Genomic DNA, 16,001 nt, shown 5'->3' on the forward strand with positions numbered 1-16,001 from the left:
TGAGGTTAATAGTTGACTTTAGTTGATACATATATCAATTACATATATATTATGTATTATAGATTATGTACTATAGGTTATGTATTATGTATCATATATCTATCATCTATGACATATCATCATGTATTACATTATCTATATTCTATATTCTATATATGCGGAGAGTCAGGCCAAAATCAAGATTCTTATAGATTCAATCAAATTCAAATAGATTATACTTTAGTTCAAGTAAGATTAAAATGAAGTTGAACAAGAAAGCCCCTGAGGCCACTGACAAGTCTAACAAACAACTCTCCGGTCAAGCTTTCTGGTGGGTGAATCTCCTTCGCTGGGGCATGCTTAGAGTCTCGGCACAGAGGGACATTTTGGGAAGACAGCTGCCATTTTACCGTTTTCTCTACGTGCCTTCCACCCTACACCTGTGTCCTCAGCACTCCCCCTCCAGACTAGGCCACAGGCAGCCCAGGTCCCGAGGCTGCTGGAAGTTCTCCACTGGGGTCTGCTGGCCTGTGTAGGGTTCTCACTCTCCCTGCTCAACCCTATGTCCACTGCACACCTACTGAATCAGTCTCCAGAGCTGGAGCCGGTAATATTGCATGAAAAACAGAAGAAAACAAAACAAAAGCCCCATGCATGATTCCGAAGCCTATCCAGCCTCCAGAACCATGGGCCTCACACACATCTGAATTTGAGTCCTGTCTGAAAGACATAAGCAAGCTATTTAACTCACTAATCCTTCAACAAATAATAACATCCCACTGCTGGTAACCTTTACTGAACAATTACTATGTGTGTTGGATAATATGCTAAGAACCATAAGTAGATATTTTATTTCATTCATATAATAATGCTATGAGTCAGGTATTATCAACCCATTTTACAGTTAAACACACTGAGGCTTATTGAGTTTAATTGAGTGAATAAGGTGGCTGAGATTATATATCTGGTGATCCACAGAACCAGGATACATACCCAGGTAGTTTGAGTAAAGATGCCATCAAGTTATCTGACACATGGCAAGTGGTCCAGGTAGCAGTTAGCGGTGGCATTATGGAATCACTAGCCTTATCATGACACTGCTCAGGAGTTCACACCCAGCAAACAGCGCATGCCTCACTCTTCTCGGGTGTTTGGAGGGTAAGATGTCTCCCAGTGTCTGATAGAAAATAGGCTCTTAGAGAGCTGTATGTCTTACAGGCCGCTGTGGGGGTTTGCAAGAACCCACGCTCTCCTTTCATAGCCCAGGAAGTTAATATCGAACAGGAGGAAAACTAGGTTCTCTCCCCAAGCAGATACCTTTCATGAAAGCTGCAGGAAGTCTTGCCTTTGCCAGAATGGGATTCCGGCACCCAGAAGGGTTCCTTCTACAACGACAGGGAACAGAGGACAGTCTCACATGGTCTGTGGCTTCCTCTAACGGGCAGAGCGGGGAGCTGAGCAGCGATGCTCCACTCCCCCAGCCGAGGTACTTGCAGGGGCTGCTTTCTGGGCCAGCTCTTTCTGTGCACTCCCACCTTGCCGGTTCACTTTCTGGGGTCTCTCCCTACCCCATTTTTTTCTCAAGTGCTAATTTTTTATTGTTATAGTCAGAAGGCAGATTTTGTTTTTTAAATATAGTGTCAGAAGGTATAACTGCTTTAAATACACGTCACCATTTATTTGCCCAATCAATCCTGCAGGGTTTAGTGTATTATGTGTTGTGATAGAAATCGCAGAAGAAACAAACTTCAGCGGTACCAGTGATTTTCAACATACAGAAACGCAATGCTCGTGAAATGCACGCGTGGCTGTTACCTGTCACGTTGCAGTACACCTTCAGGGGCCCCAGCGGGCCGCTGCCGTCGGGGTCGATCCAGTAGTAATTTGACGTCTGGCCCAGGTGTTTGTAGGCTTCGCAGGACGGCTCATAGATGGCTGGAAAGAAACGGCCCACATGAGCACAGCGCAGAACACACGGCTCCCGGACACACGCCCCGGAACATATCACACTGGCTAACGGCGGCTGGGGACGGGAGCCTCTCGCTAGAACGAGCATCCTTCTATGTTTAAATTCATGGTTTACTTTTTTACTCTATAAGCATTTCTGTTCTAACAAAGATAATAAGTGCCTGCTACGGTTTTATAGTTGGGAAATAGTCTAAAAAATCAATACATTGTCAAATTAATGTAATGTTTGCTGTATTGGGGCTCATGATCATTGAAAAATACTTAATCTGTAATTATTTATAGATTTCTTCTTACTGTAAGGGCTGTTATTTTGCAAGGTAAGTGTTGTCTGCTTTGCTTGACTATCAACTAAGAGACCACATACACGCGTGCACGCACACACACACACACGGACACACACACACAAGCATGTGCACACACACATACACACATTTTTGCATTGATGGTATAAATGTCATGGGATTTCTATTCTTTCTTTATTTCAAGAGAAAGGAAAGGACTGTCTCCGATTCATTTTGTTACAGGTGCTTTAGTTACATGAACCCTGTTTGTGTAGAAAGCTGACATCAACGTGATTGAATTCTAGGTCCTTTTTCATTGTTTTCTGTTTTGCTCCCAAGCTCCTGACACATTTTCTCTTCTCGGAGATGGCGCCTGTGTTCAGAAGCACAAAAGGGACATTCACATGTCGCCTCCATAGTGAGAACTTCTAAAATATTATTGCAAAAACTTTGTTGACGCCTGTGGGAATATGAAAGATGTCTTTACAAAGCTGAGAATCCCGGTGGAAATCCACGTCTCTGGAACACAAGTGGCGGAGCCTCGGTACCCTGCATCTGAATCCGTCCCCCTAGCACCTGCTATTTGCTCAGTGAGGGAGCAGGAGATCTGATTCTGGGGCGTCCTTTCCTACCTTCCGCCTCCACGCTCTCCCGACCCCCAGTGGCTTCCCATAGTTCCCTCTCTGCAAAGGTGTTAGGCCTCCACGTCTAGTTCATCTCAACAGCAACACGCTGCACTCAATTCTAAAATCCTTCCACTTACTTAGTCCTTTGCTTCTGCAAATACAGGGTGTCTCCAAAAAATGCATGCACGTGTTGAATAATTATAAGGACAGCGTTTACTGAAATACATTTCATTTTCAAAATGTAATAGAAATCAGCCGTTGAAGTGTGTATACACGTTTTTGGGACACCCTATACTGCTTGAGTACCCAGGACGTGCTGAGCAGTGGATCAGGCGACAGGGATACAGCCTTGAGCCACACGGATAAGGCCCTTGGAGCAGGGTTTGTCCCTAACGATGCGGGTGTTGCTCAGTACAAAGTGCCACTGGCAGAGGGTGCGGCGGGAAGGCGAAGCAGCACCCACACACCTTCTGTGCCACGCGAGGATGAATTCGTCCACTGTCAGTCTCCCCGCCGTCTGATTTGGGTAGAACCTCACGGTTGCTCTCATTCTGAAACCCTGCCAAGTGAAGGGCAGTGACGATGTATTTTCAGACCTCAAGCAGGAAGAGGCCACACTTAGATGTAGGTTTTTAGAAAGAAAACTCCTAGTAGCGAAGCAGCTGATTCCAGGGAAGTGGTTCAGAAGGTAAGGAGAGCATCCGGGCTGTCGCTGCCAAGGGCCAGCTGACGATGACCAGCTCTCTGGGAGCACATGAGAAAGCACCGAGGAGATGCGACTGATTCACGTTTGGAAGAGCAGCAGGACACGGGGACCGGGTGAGTGCAGGCAGGAAGCAAGGGAGCTCGGAACACCCTAAACCCACAAATTCATTATTCATCTGGGACAACCTCTCTCCAGATCATCACGATCTCTGCGTATAGCTCAAAATCATCCACAGTGTCAGGTCCAAATTCTAAAGTGCCTTTGGCCAAACTGCCATTAAAACCGTTAACCTTTCTTCTGTAATATTTAACAAGCAGCCTTTCTCTCAGTCCCTCGCCGCCACCCAGTCACTTTCCTTACCACCCGGGATTTGGTTTGCAGCGATCACCCTAGTCACCCACTGTCCCACCAAGTGTCTCTTCACTTCCCACCACATTATGCTTTTATCCAATGTTATTCTAGTCCTAAAAGACTACTTTCATAACGTTCCAAGAATGTGTACTGTAATGGTTCCTCGCGATCTATGATATAATATCCCAGGCCACCCTCCACGCGTGGAAGGCTTTCCTTAATCCCAGGAGATCCTTCCTGGTGTTAGCAACCTGCCAACGTAAACCCTGCACTCTGGTCAGGCTAGCTGGCCACAGGACATTGCTCACCCACCCTGGCCTTGCCTTCATCTGCAAGCCTGTTTCTCAATCTATAAACCTTCTCAGTCAGAGTTAACTACTGAGATAGAAGTGGCAAGAAGCAGGGATCTGCAGTCAAGCAGGCTCGGGTTGAAGTTCTGGCTCCACAGGGTGCAACACAGATAACACTGGCCAAGTTTCCTGACCTCATTTAGCCTCATGTGGAGAATGGATATCGTAGGGATATTTAATGGTGCTTTGAGAATTGGAGGAGGTAACCAACATCAGTGGCTTAACATTACGTCTGGCCTGGCCATGGTAAGTATTTAACAGGTAGAATTTTTATGATCGATGTAATAATTATTATTTAGGGCGCAGTGACATTCCTCCTTTCTTAAGGAGGCCCCTTGCAGTCCAGGTGTCTCTTTCTTTACAGCCCAGGCCACTCATGGCTCATCTCATGCACTGTAAACCTTGATTACAATCCATTTAGGGCTTGATCAACTGTTAACTGAATTTCATATACAAAAATTTTATTTCCTAAACAAGACTGAATTACTTGAAGACAGGGTCTAGAAAAATGTATTTTTCTTGTCTCTTCCATACAATTTAACATGTTGCAGGTTTAAGAAAAGCACTGAGAACTAAACCTAAAGGGCTCCGATTCTTCATCCTAGTCTGACTTTGATACATGCTCAGTTGGCTACCAGGAGGAGCACACGCCTACATGGTCAGTGGCTGAGTTTTGCTAGTAGACTGCCGGAGATCAGAGAGGAAATTGGGCTCATGGCAAAATAAACAGACCCACTAACTCCACTGGCTTACAGGTGTTCCCTGCTTTCAAAAGTTTGCTTTACCCCACTTTGCTTTAGCAATCTGCACTACATTAGTGCCTGTTTTTGCTAATGAAGGACATCCAAAAAATGGCAAAGAGGGAACATAGCATTCAGCATTGTTGTGAGTAAGCCTTTATGGAGGCGCCTGCACTCCGAGAGGCGAGGAGCGAGAGCGGCCCCCCAAACTCCTTCCCGGGAACTACACTCAATATCTCAGCATGAAGCTCCAGCTCTGAACTGTGCCTGTGAGCATCTGGGCTTTGTCTCCATTTATTTTGTGCATCCGTTAGCAAGATTGCGTCCTAAGGTAATTGCTTCTTGGCTTTACACCAATTTTGGCTTGCTCTACTTTCAGAGTATAAGGGAAACCTGTATTGGAAAGGTAATTTTTTTCAGTTGTACCTCCTAGTCCCCAATAAAAGGTCTCCTATTCTTAAGTAAATCTCAGATATTCACAAAAATGACAGGTGAGCACATCAGATTGAATTTCAAAGCATGTGAAAAACCCAGAAAGTGATAAATCCTAAATATCTTACTCATTTTCATTAAACTGAGTGCTGTCTGTGTAACATCATGTTAGGGGAACTGGGAACTGATGGAGACTGCTGTGTTAGCTTCACATGGCTGCTGTAACAAATAAACAAACGCTTGGTGGATTAAAACAACACAAACATGTTATTTTAACAGTTCTAGAGGCCAGAGCTTGATGTGGGGTTCACTGGGCTACGTTCCAGTCGCAGGTAGGGCATGCTTCCTCGGGAACCTCCAGGGGAGAGCCCAGTTTCGTGCCTTTCCAGCTTGCGGAATGGACATGCATCCCCTGGCTCACTGTCCCATTTCTCCATCTCTGAAGCCAATGGTGACTGTGGAGTCTTTCTCATCCTGTCACTCTGATTCTCTGCTTTAACTGTCACTCTTCTACTTTAAGGAGCTTTATGGTTACATTAGGTCCATCCAGATAATCCAGGATAATATCACCTGAATGCCCTTAACTTCACCATGAAGTCCCTTTGCTGGGTAAGGTGACAGTCGCAGGTGCCATGGTTTAGAACACAGGCATATTGTGGGGGGTGTTAGAGGCATTATTCTGCCTATCACAATTGTATAAAAATAACATCATTGCTCTATTTAAGAGCATGTTTTATGCCCTGGCCAGCATGGCTTGGTTGGAAATCATCCCATGCACCAAGAGGTCGCATTCAATTCCCAGTCAGGGCACATGCCCGGGTTGCGGGCTTAATCCCCAGTAGGGGGCATGCAGGAGGCAGCCGATCAATGTTACGATCTCACACCTGTTTCTTTCTCTCTCCCTTCCTCTCTCTCAAAATCAATAAAATATTTTTAAAAATTAAAAAAGAACACATTTTATTAAACACCTCATGTACTCCCAGTGCTGTTGATTAACAAGAGAAGTATTCAACAGGTAACAAAGATGGAAAAACTAAGTCCAACATTTGGGATGAACATGAAAGGTCCATATGGCCTTGAAGGTTACACCCATCAGTCAGCTGAACACTAATAAATGACACCCGCCTTCTCTGCCCGCCCAGCCCAGGCCTGAGACAACAAGGTCCTGGGCTACCTGTGCTCACGTGCAGACACAGAACAAGGCCTCTGCGATTGTCAGCTCACAGGCAGAGAAGAGCAGAAGATAACAGTAAAGATGTACAACAGGCCTAACGTGCTGGGAAACAGAAACACTGATTAAGCCCAGACGGTGTGGCTCAGTGGTTGAGTGTTGACCTATGAACCAGGAGGTCACGGTTCGATTCCCAGTGAGGGCACATGCCTGGGCTGTGGGCTTGATCCCCAGTAGGGGGCGTGCAGGAGGCAGCGGATCAATGACTCTCATTGATGTTTCTCCCTCTCTCCCTCTCCCTTCCTCTCTCTGAAACCAATGAAAACATATTTAAAAACAACAACACATTGATTAAGGAACGGCTAGAGTAAGGGCAGAATATAACGCAGGAAATACTCCCAGGAAGGACGACACTCAGGAGTCTGAATTGCTGTGGATAGTGGGCAGATTTGGGTGGCTCTTAAAACAGTTCAGGGGGGCGTTATTTGTAGAAAGCAGACTCTAAGGAAAGGAAAATGCTGGTGGAATGAGGTGGGGGCCACACTTTCACAGCAGTTTGGGTTGGTGCCACTCAAAATAGGATGGTCTCTGGGGCTCTCCTGATCCCTCTTCGTAACTAAGCCACCTTCTGAGCTTAACTCATCTTCAGAAAATAAGTTTCTCCATTGGAAAGAGATACAGGGGTGGGCAAATGTAGGTTTACAGTTGTGAGTGTGCAGAACATAGAGTTTATTCTTGTATTACCATTGATTTATCGTTGTATTTATTATTATTATTGTTATTAACCTACTTGTGCTCATTTCTATATTTCTCATTGGAAACCATGGCTTTCTGATCTCAAGCAGGCTCTAGAGCATTTGGTGGTAGAAACTAGCTTCCTCAGCATCTCTTTATTTCCCTTCGGGTAACTCCTGAGTGACAGCCGAGCTGGGGCCCAGGGAGGCGGGAGTGGCCTTGAGACCTGCCCCTGTGAAAGCTCCCTGTTCGAGGACCGTGCAATTATTTTTAATTAGGACATGTGTAAGCGTCCTAATAACTAGGTCCTCATTAACACTGGGATATTAACCTCACATGTTTCCCGTTTCTTTGGATAACTATTTCTCAGCTTGAATACATGCCCTGGCCGCACGCATTCCCCGGGGAGCTGCTGTCTCACTGCGGGCGCGCAGCAGATGGACGCGGCGGAGCGCGGGTCAAACGCGGCCACTCTGCGCGAAGGCGCCGTCGCGGTCCGCCCGCGAGCGCAGCGTCTGCTGCGATGCTTTGCTACCGTCCTCTACGGGGCGCTTTCACCCGCCCAGGCTCAAGGGAAACAGGTAATTTTGGGGGGAAAGTTTTGATTTCATATATATATATATATACACACACACACACACATATATATGTATGTATGCATGTATATGTGTGTATGTGTATACATACATGTATGTATATGTGTGTGTGTGTAAATATATATATATATATATATATATATATATATATAAACCCTAGCTCACAGTTCTCTTACATGACAAGTCAGTCCTTCAAAACAAAACAAAACAAAACATTTTGAAATCGGAGGGAAATCTATACACATTATTTCCTTTACACTGCCCCCTGCATTCCCACCCGCCCTGCCTTTTGCTTTACTCTCCACGTCCCTCCAGTCCTTACATCCACTCCAAGCTTCTACAGTAAACAAAACAGCAACTTGGGCAAGGACAGTCGCGAAGCTACACTTCCGCGCCTTCGTGGGTCGTGGCTGCCACGTCCCTTCGTGGCGTCAGCGTCCCTTCTTGGTCTCCTCTGACCTCCGCTCCCCCCGCCGTGCGATCGCCCTGCACCTCACGACCCGACCTGCGCGAGCTCTACTCGGATTCGCTTCCTCAGTGCTTTCAAGCTATAGGAGGTTACTGGGCGGGAAAGCCCCGCGAAACCACACGCGTGCTGCGGCCGCCGCCTCCCACTCAGGGCCTCGCGGTGGAGCGCGGGGCGGGCCCTGGCACTTCTCAGGTCCCACAGCGTCGCCTGTGCTGTCTCTTCCCCACCTGCCGGCCCCACGCCCATCTCTGGCCTTCGCGCTGTTTCACTGTTTCCGCGATGAGACAAGAGCGCTGGCTCAGGACGGGCTGGGCCTGTGCTCCCCCCTCTCTCCAGCTCTGCACCAAGCAAGTCTTTTTCCTTCCCCACTGCCGATGAATTAATTTACGTGTTGATATCTGCTAATGTGATCACAGATTTAGTGCTGTGCTTTGTACTAGAAATAAAAAACGGGCAGAATTTGCCATCTAATATGTGGGGCAGACATGTTGGGAGATAAAATGATCTTTAATTCGCTGACTGTTACAAAGACACATGGAGAAAGTGCCGGAGACCTGAGATAAGGGACTGGGTAGGCTGGCCGGGGACAGTCGGGAGCCTTCTCTGCGAGTTGGCTTTAAGCTGAGCGTTAACACCTGAGGCGGCGTCTGCAGGGGAGAGCGGGGCCCCTCCCCGCCCCTTCCCAGTGCTGTGCCGCTCCGGCCAGGCCTCTGATAGCTTAGCATAATTATTTCCTGGGTTTCCTCTCTCGTTTTCACTGGCTCCATCTCCTCTGTTCAGGGGCCCGATCTCTATCCTGGGCGACGAGGGGAGAAGAGCACATGTGTGCACGCTGCCCTTGGTCCCCTTCGGCAGCCCAGCCGAGGGAGCGTCCTGCCCACCTCCGCCCTCACGGTCGAGGGCCCCGGGAGAAACCTGCCGCAGTCATCCCGGTACCAGTGGCATGAAGGTGTCATCGTCCCCAGAGGCAAACCCAGGTTTTCTGGGGCCTGACGTTAACACATTTTGGAGGCTCTCTTTAAGAAGAAAAAAGGCAAATCGAATGAAAATGTCAGTATGCAGACGGGCAGTGGGTGTATGCGAGGAAGTCATTCCTAGACCAGGACACCAGCAATAACTTAATATACAGAAACGATCGCAGGCCAGCCACATTAAATAAGTCGCTCAACCCAAATGTACTGTACCCCCAATTGGCCCTCCCCTCCCCCAGACACCACAAAGTCTCCGGCTGCTCCAAAGCAGCCCGATACGGGCTGGGGGAAAGCCCGAGTGAACAGAGAGGGCGGTCTTGGCTTGTTGCAGGTAAGATCTCTTCTCTCTGCACCTGTTACATGAACACGTGAGCACGTGAGTGTACCCTGTACAGGGGAGGGGCCCTGGAACTGCAGCCCTATGATCTCCAGAGTGAATTCCCTCTGGTTACCCCCCGTTTACGAATGAAGGAAGGAAGGCTCAGAAAGGTTCTGTCATTTATCCAAGTCGCACAGCTGGTCAGTGAGGGGACACCTGGATTCCAACAGGTGCTCTACCTTCGCAGGCGACGTTTCCCCCGCTGGCCAAGCTCCTGCCGTCCCGTCTGCTCTTGGGGGTGCCATTTACTTTCGAGCAGTTCAAATGTCCCACTGAGCGAGTTCATCATTAAGGAAGGAAGGAAGAAGGAAAAGAGATACCCATTTACTTTAAATGACGAAGTGTGTGGTGGGCGGGGAAGCACTTTTCAATGATAAATGAGTTGAGATAATTAGGCGATCCTAGTGCTGGGCTGTCGTCACCATGCCCAAGGAGTTCTAATGAGACATCACTTCTTGGTAAGGCCGTTTTCAAAATTAAGATTTCTGTGGGAAAATCACTTCGTAGACATCTTTTCACTCGTAGGATTTCAGGGCACACATGGACCAGAGTTACCTGAAATCGTGAAAAGCGTTGGGAGGAGGAGGTGTGACGCTGGCTCTGGGTACAGGGTACAGGCATGTCCATTCTCTGGGCTGAAAATGTATTTTCCTGCCTTAGTTTCCTATTACCCAATCAGTTGCTGGAAGATTTCATCTAAAAAGCTAGTGATCAGGTGAGATGCCACATAGACAGCATCTAGCCTTGTTCCATTTCTCTTCCCTTGGCAAACACCGAAAGGCCACACTCGTTTTAATCGTTAAGCACAATATGACAAAGACGGAAAATATTCTTTTTAAAGGCTCTACGCACAGTCCAAGATGAAATAGGAATATATTGAGTGTAACCAAAGCAGTGAATAATTCATGCTCTGCTCAGCTTACCTTACCGTGAACAACTGAAAATTGGACTCATTGATTTCTTGCCCAATATACGTACAGTGAAACCTCATTTACCTGACGTCCTATGGAAATGAACTGCTCACGGAACTGCAGAATTTTAGAGCTTGAGAAGACCTCGGCATCACTGAATCTGGCTCCCTCATTGTAAATAATTACGATAATTGTAACAATAACAGCTATTTGAGCTCTTACGACGTGTCATATTCTTGGCTGAGTGTGCTGCCTGCAATGTGCTATCCGATTTTCATTGTAATCCTGTGAGGTCTGTATTTGGCTTTTCATTTTACAAATGAGGAGACTGAGGCTCAGAGAGATCAAAATAACTACGTAGGCCACAAGCCATGAAGCTGGGGTTGAATCTGAGTCCGTGGCCTCTGTTCTTAGCCACGGTACTATCCCAGCCCTCAGAGACGAATATGTCATATGTCTGACTCACCTAAAGCCACTCATTCATTTAGATTCAATTACTGGACCAGTGCTTGGGTCTCCTATCTGTGGCCACATTGCCTCTCTACCATACAAGCCCTAACATAAATGAACTGATGAACTATTTTCCTTCCTTTAAGCACTAAAACTCATTTTATTTTAAACACTTGCAGGGAAAATCATTCTAAAAGTTACTGCACATTAAGTTTTCCGCTTCCTTAATCATACTGCATTAACTATAATTGCCATTTCTTGCTGACTCGGGCTTTATAATCGCCCACATCCATCACCGGGGGAGGCTCTGACAACGTGGTACCCTCACCAAGTGATCCCGGGAGCTCTGTTTCACCCACTTGCTGGTTTCCCTTTTCATAAACTCTGACTCCTTATCACATGATGACTCGGGGTGTCTTGCTACTATTGTGCAAATTCTAACTGCACTTCTTGTTCCCACGGAAATAAAATTGCTCTTGCTGTGCTATGAGTTATTTACACAGGCCGGCTTATTTACATTGGCTGTTTGAAAAACGAAACCAAACCAAGCTGACCTGTAGGTTGGCACCACCTTCCTTGACTCCTGTTTGCTTTCTGAAGGGTAAGGTGGAGGCACCTGGGACAGGGCACAGAAAGGGCTGTAAAAGCAAACAACAGGATGCACCAGAGTGGGAAGCCCGGGGGAGGGCAGGGTCCTGAAGGGGTCCAGAGTTCAAGGCCAGTAAGTGGGAGGAGTTGAGACAAGAATCAATCAGGGGCCAGTTTTCAAAGAACTGGCGCTTTCCCTTCCAGACTGACTTAGCCCGAGAGTAATGAGGGGTACTGGGGGGAGTTAGAGAGCAGGATGAGACGATCGGGCTGGATTAAGAATTCTCGTTAGCTATGAAAATTTCAACGACAGGGAGGCAATTCCTTTTACTGACTTACTGCCACCACTGCCATCCCTGCAGGAGACAGTTGTAACTAGTCTGGAAAAGCTGCGCCCTTCAAGTCATTGCCCGCACCGAGGAAATCTTCGCTGGCCAACCACCACACCTCATTCAGCTTCCCCACTGCTCGGCCTTTAGGCCGCCTTCATTTGGATGTTCCCTCTTCTGCCTTAAATGTGACTTTCATCACTTTGAGGAGTTGTCTGCTGAAAGGTCTTATGGGCTCATGTAAATATTTGTCCAGAGAAAGTCAGGATCAAAAAATAATCACTAACACTCTCCTGGGAGATTTATAAATGGTCTGTGAATGAACTACTTGAAATTTGAATCAGAAGAAATAATGTAGTGTCAGGTACTGTGAGGAAAAGGGAAGAAATGTTAAAAAAATAGTCTTTTCTGTCCACCAGTTGTGCACAGGATCCACTCACAGAGTCAAAGCATAATCCCTAAGGTGGTCCAAAGCCAAGTGAGATGGGTCTCCGGGCCCCTGGCAAAGAGAAGACGCACTGTACCAGGTGCAGACGTGTCTGTGAAAATGTCCAGTTTCTAATTTTTGTTTTAATTGATTAAAGACCCCCCTGGTCTAGCTCACCATCCTGTAATTAAGAAGCACCTGCACTGTGCTTGCATCAGAGATCCCTTTAGTGCAAAGATATTGCAACAGTTAAAGATTCATCTTGAAAAATGGCAGAGGTGGCCTTAATAATAAAGTCACATTGTGGCGCCTTCCAGAGACATGTTTGGTAGCAGTCAGCACCACATTTACATCAAGAACAGAAACTTTGTTTTGGTGAAACATATGTCGCCATAAATGAATACTGATCATTTGCAATTGATGCGTTTTGTCATTGGGTTTGTATTTAATTTTTAAATTTGTTTTACGATTTCGTAAGAGCTGAGAGCAGAAATACTTATTCAAAGCTCTTTGCTTGCGAATGGTTAATAGAATAATCAAAGTAATTTAGCCCTGGCTGCGTGGCTCAGCTGGTTGGAGCGTCGTCCTGTGCTCCAAAAGGCTGCTGGCTGGATTCCCGTCAGGGCACATGCCCAGGTGCGGGTTCGCTCCCAACCTGGGCGCGTACAGGAGGAAACAAATCCATGTTTCTCAATCTCTGCCCTCCTTCCTCTCTCTCTAAAATCATTAAAAACATATCCTCGGGTGAGGATTAAAAATAAAAATAAAAGATAAATAATAATGTAATTCATCACTGTCAGAATATCTTATCTAAATGCACATAGACATCTACAGGGTGGGGCAAAAGTAGGTTTACAGTTGTTCATATGGAAAACAATGCAATCATTAATAAATTATAATACAAGGATAAGCTGCATACTCAGGGCTGTAAACCTACTCTTGGCCCACCCTGTAGCCATGCATATTTACATGTATTTACCCATTTTTAAAAACGGACTCATCTGAAAAACACTAGTAGAGTGTAAGCACCTGAGGGTACCCAGGCTGGGCTGGAAGGCCAGCGAGGCCCCTGCGAGCCCGGGGGTCCTGGGCCCCCGGCCGGCCTGCGTGTGGCTGGGAGAGGAGCAGGAGGGCTTCTCCGTGGGCTGGGTTTCAGGGTAACAGGCGTGAACGGAACGCGCTGGGTCTTAATAAAGGGCAGAAACTGAGAGACAGGGAAGAGTGCGCGTTCCTGGGTGCGTGGGCAGAGAACTGGTGTGCAAACGGGACCTTCCAGAGGACGAGGCTGGCGGAGGGGAGACCTCGGGAGGCCCGATTCGAGGCCTGGGAGGGAGCAGTGGGCAGCGGGAGGTGGGAAAGGGGAGCGGGTGGGCCCGGGAGTAGCTGGGGCCTCTGGCTACGCAGAGAAGTTGGGGAATCAGAGAGAGGGGCTGAGCACAGCCCTGGAGGAGAGCAGAGGAGGCGGCCTCCCGCCGGCTTCCCTCCTGGTGCGGTGAGACTCTGGGAAGTCCTCTCCCTCTCCCAGGGGACAGCAGGTCCCAGGGCGGCCAGCACCTGCGCTGACTTCCTGCTGCAGTCTCGGAGCAGAGCCCCGAGGACGCCCAGTGAGCACCTGCCCCATGAGTCGAGGAACGAAAACGCACATGAATTTACGTCAAGGAAGAATAAACTGGAAAGAAGTCTCAAAGAAGGATTAGCTTGTAAAGAAGGAAAGAAGCATGAAATTTTAGTCTAATCTGTAAAGTCAGTAAAACGTCATAATTTAAAAAGTTTTCTCGGGCAGCCCAGCTGGAATCGCATAAATGCTCAGCTTCGCGGAGACCTGCCTCCTCCCCACTGAGATGAGCCTGTGGACTGCCCTCCTCCTGTCTGCTTATATTTGAAATGCTATGATCAAGGCTACCTGGGCTGTCACTTGATATATTAAATGAGAAGATAAAGGAATTTAGAAAAAAATTTGGGGGGAAGGCCTATCCTTAAGCCTTTTACTGGCGGAGACTGAGAAGCCTATACTTTTGCTGACACAGGGTGAACGATATTAAATTAGTCCTACTATCTGCATTCTGACTGTAATCCTCTCAGTCTTCCTCTCCCCCTCCCCACACACAGGTGGATGCTCCAGGCCAAACGGGGAGAAAGTCCCGCACAGGGACACAAAGGAACAGAAGACATTTAAATATTTCAGTATATTTACCTCTGTTACAACTCACAAGATGAGAACTTTAGGGGAAGTATAACCCCTTTACCCACAAGCAAGAGTAACAAAGAAAGAGAATGAAAATTTCACAGCAGTTACCTTGGATTCCAGGCAGTTTGGATTTAGTCTTCCCTTTGGAAATGGTAGAAGAGAAACACCAGAGGAATCTGTCTACCTGGCTACCCTGTCCAGCTCCTCGTGTGACAGGTGAGAAAGCAGAGACCCGAGGCGGTGGGGACATACAGAAGGTCAGCCATTCCCTGGACAGAGAAGCCTACGTCCAACTCTATTTTCCAGCTCTAACCATTTTTCCACTGTGACTTTTTAAAAAATACATGCTTTTATTGATTTCAGAGAGAGGAAGGGAGGGGGGGGAGAGAGAGAGAGACATCAGTGAGAGAGTCACTGATCGGCTGCCTCCTGCATGCCCCCTACTGGGGATCGAGCCCACAACTGGGCCTGTGCCCCAACTGGGCATCGAACCGTGATCTCCTGGCTCATGCGTCGATGCTCAACCACTGAGCCAGGCCGGCCGGGGTCCACTGTGACTTTTTAATTCTACTTTTAACCAGCTGATTTTAACACAGACACTGGGCACCCAGGGTCATCAGACCCTCACTGAGCTGTAGTTCAGTATTTACCCACCCCCGGGTATTTACTACACACCGCGTGTTGGGTCAGGGTGCTGAGAGGTGGGCCGGGCAGGGAGGGCTTGGGGAGCACCAGGCTTGCTGTGCCCACTGAGACTTCTGTCCATGTCTGCCGGTGCCCCTTGAATTTATGCGACTGAGGGGATATTGCATTCATAGTCTGTGTGTCTGAAATCTTGGCAAATCTACTCCAGTGTGAGGGAAAGAAAGCAGCAGAAGGAACCAAAAGGGGGTGCTCATATTTCAGGACCAGGCTACCAGGGCTGAGGGACAAAATGCGGATCACAAGTGCCCGTCCCCTTGGCTGTGACTGTCAGAGGACATTCTCACTGCTCTTTGATATTTTCATTCCCAGGCTCTCTCCACCAGGAATCGACCTGTCTGCACGTTAAACGTCTTATCTTTGAAACAAAGGTTTAATTTTTGTGAAATCCATCGGTTTGGCCTATCTGTGAAAGACTCACGTTTGGGTCATTTTCTTGGGAACCGTCAGAGATGTCAGTCACTTCACAGAACCATCGGTCTGAACATCCCTTTGGCATCCAGAATGGTATGACTGCCCTCGCCTGTTCTTGGAAAGGGTGCTTACTCTGTGCCCTGCAGAGGCTCGGGCCAGATGAAACTGAGTGTATCCTCTTAAAATATACAATTCTAAATGGCACCATGCCAACTGATTTAAATAAAAATTCCCATTA

General features: G+C 47.4%; 1 protein-coding gene across 1 annotated transcript in view; it reads right to left on the bottom strand.

Moving 5' to 3' along the window:
* Positions 1 to 16,001, bottom strand: part of CNTNAP2 (contactin associated protein 2) — a 1,301,514-nt gene that overhangs the window by 388,863 nt on the left and 896,650 nt on the right. Inside the window, exon 12 of the mRNA XM_087820965.1 lies at positions 1,795 to 1,914. Within this exon, the coding sequence (XP_087677091.1) occupies positions 1,795 to 1,914 (120 nt within the window). The remainder of the gene's footprint in view (positions 1 to 1,794; positions 1,915 to 16,001) is intronic.

Source organism: Miniopterus natalensis, chromosome 10 (genome assembly GCF_054644295.1).
Source record: "Miniopterus natalensis isolate mMinNat1 chromosome 10, mMinNat1.hap1, whole genome shotgun sequence".
In the NCBI taxonomy this organism is placed as follows: Eukaryota; Metazoa; Chordata; class Mammalia; order Chiroptera; family Miniopteridae; genus Miniopterus; species Miniopterus natalensis.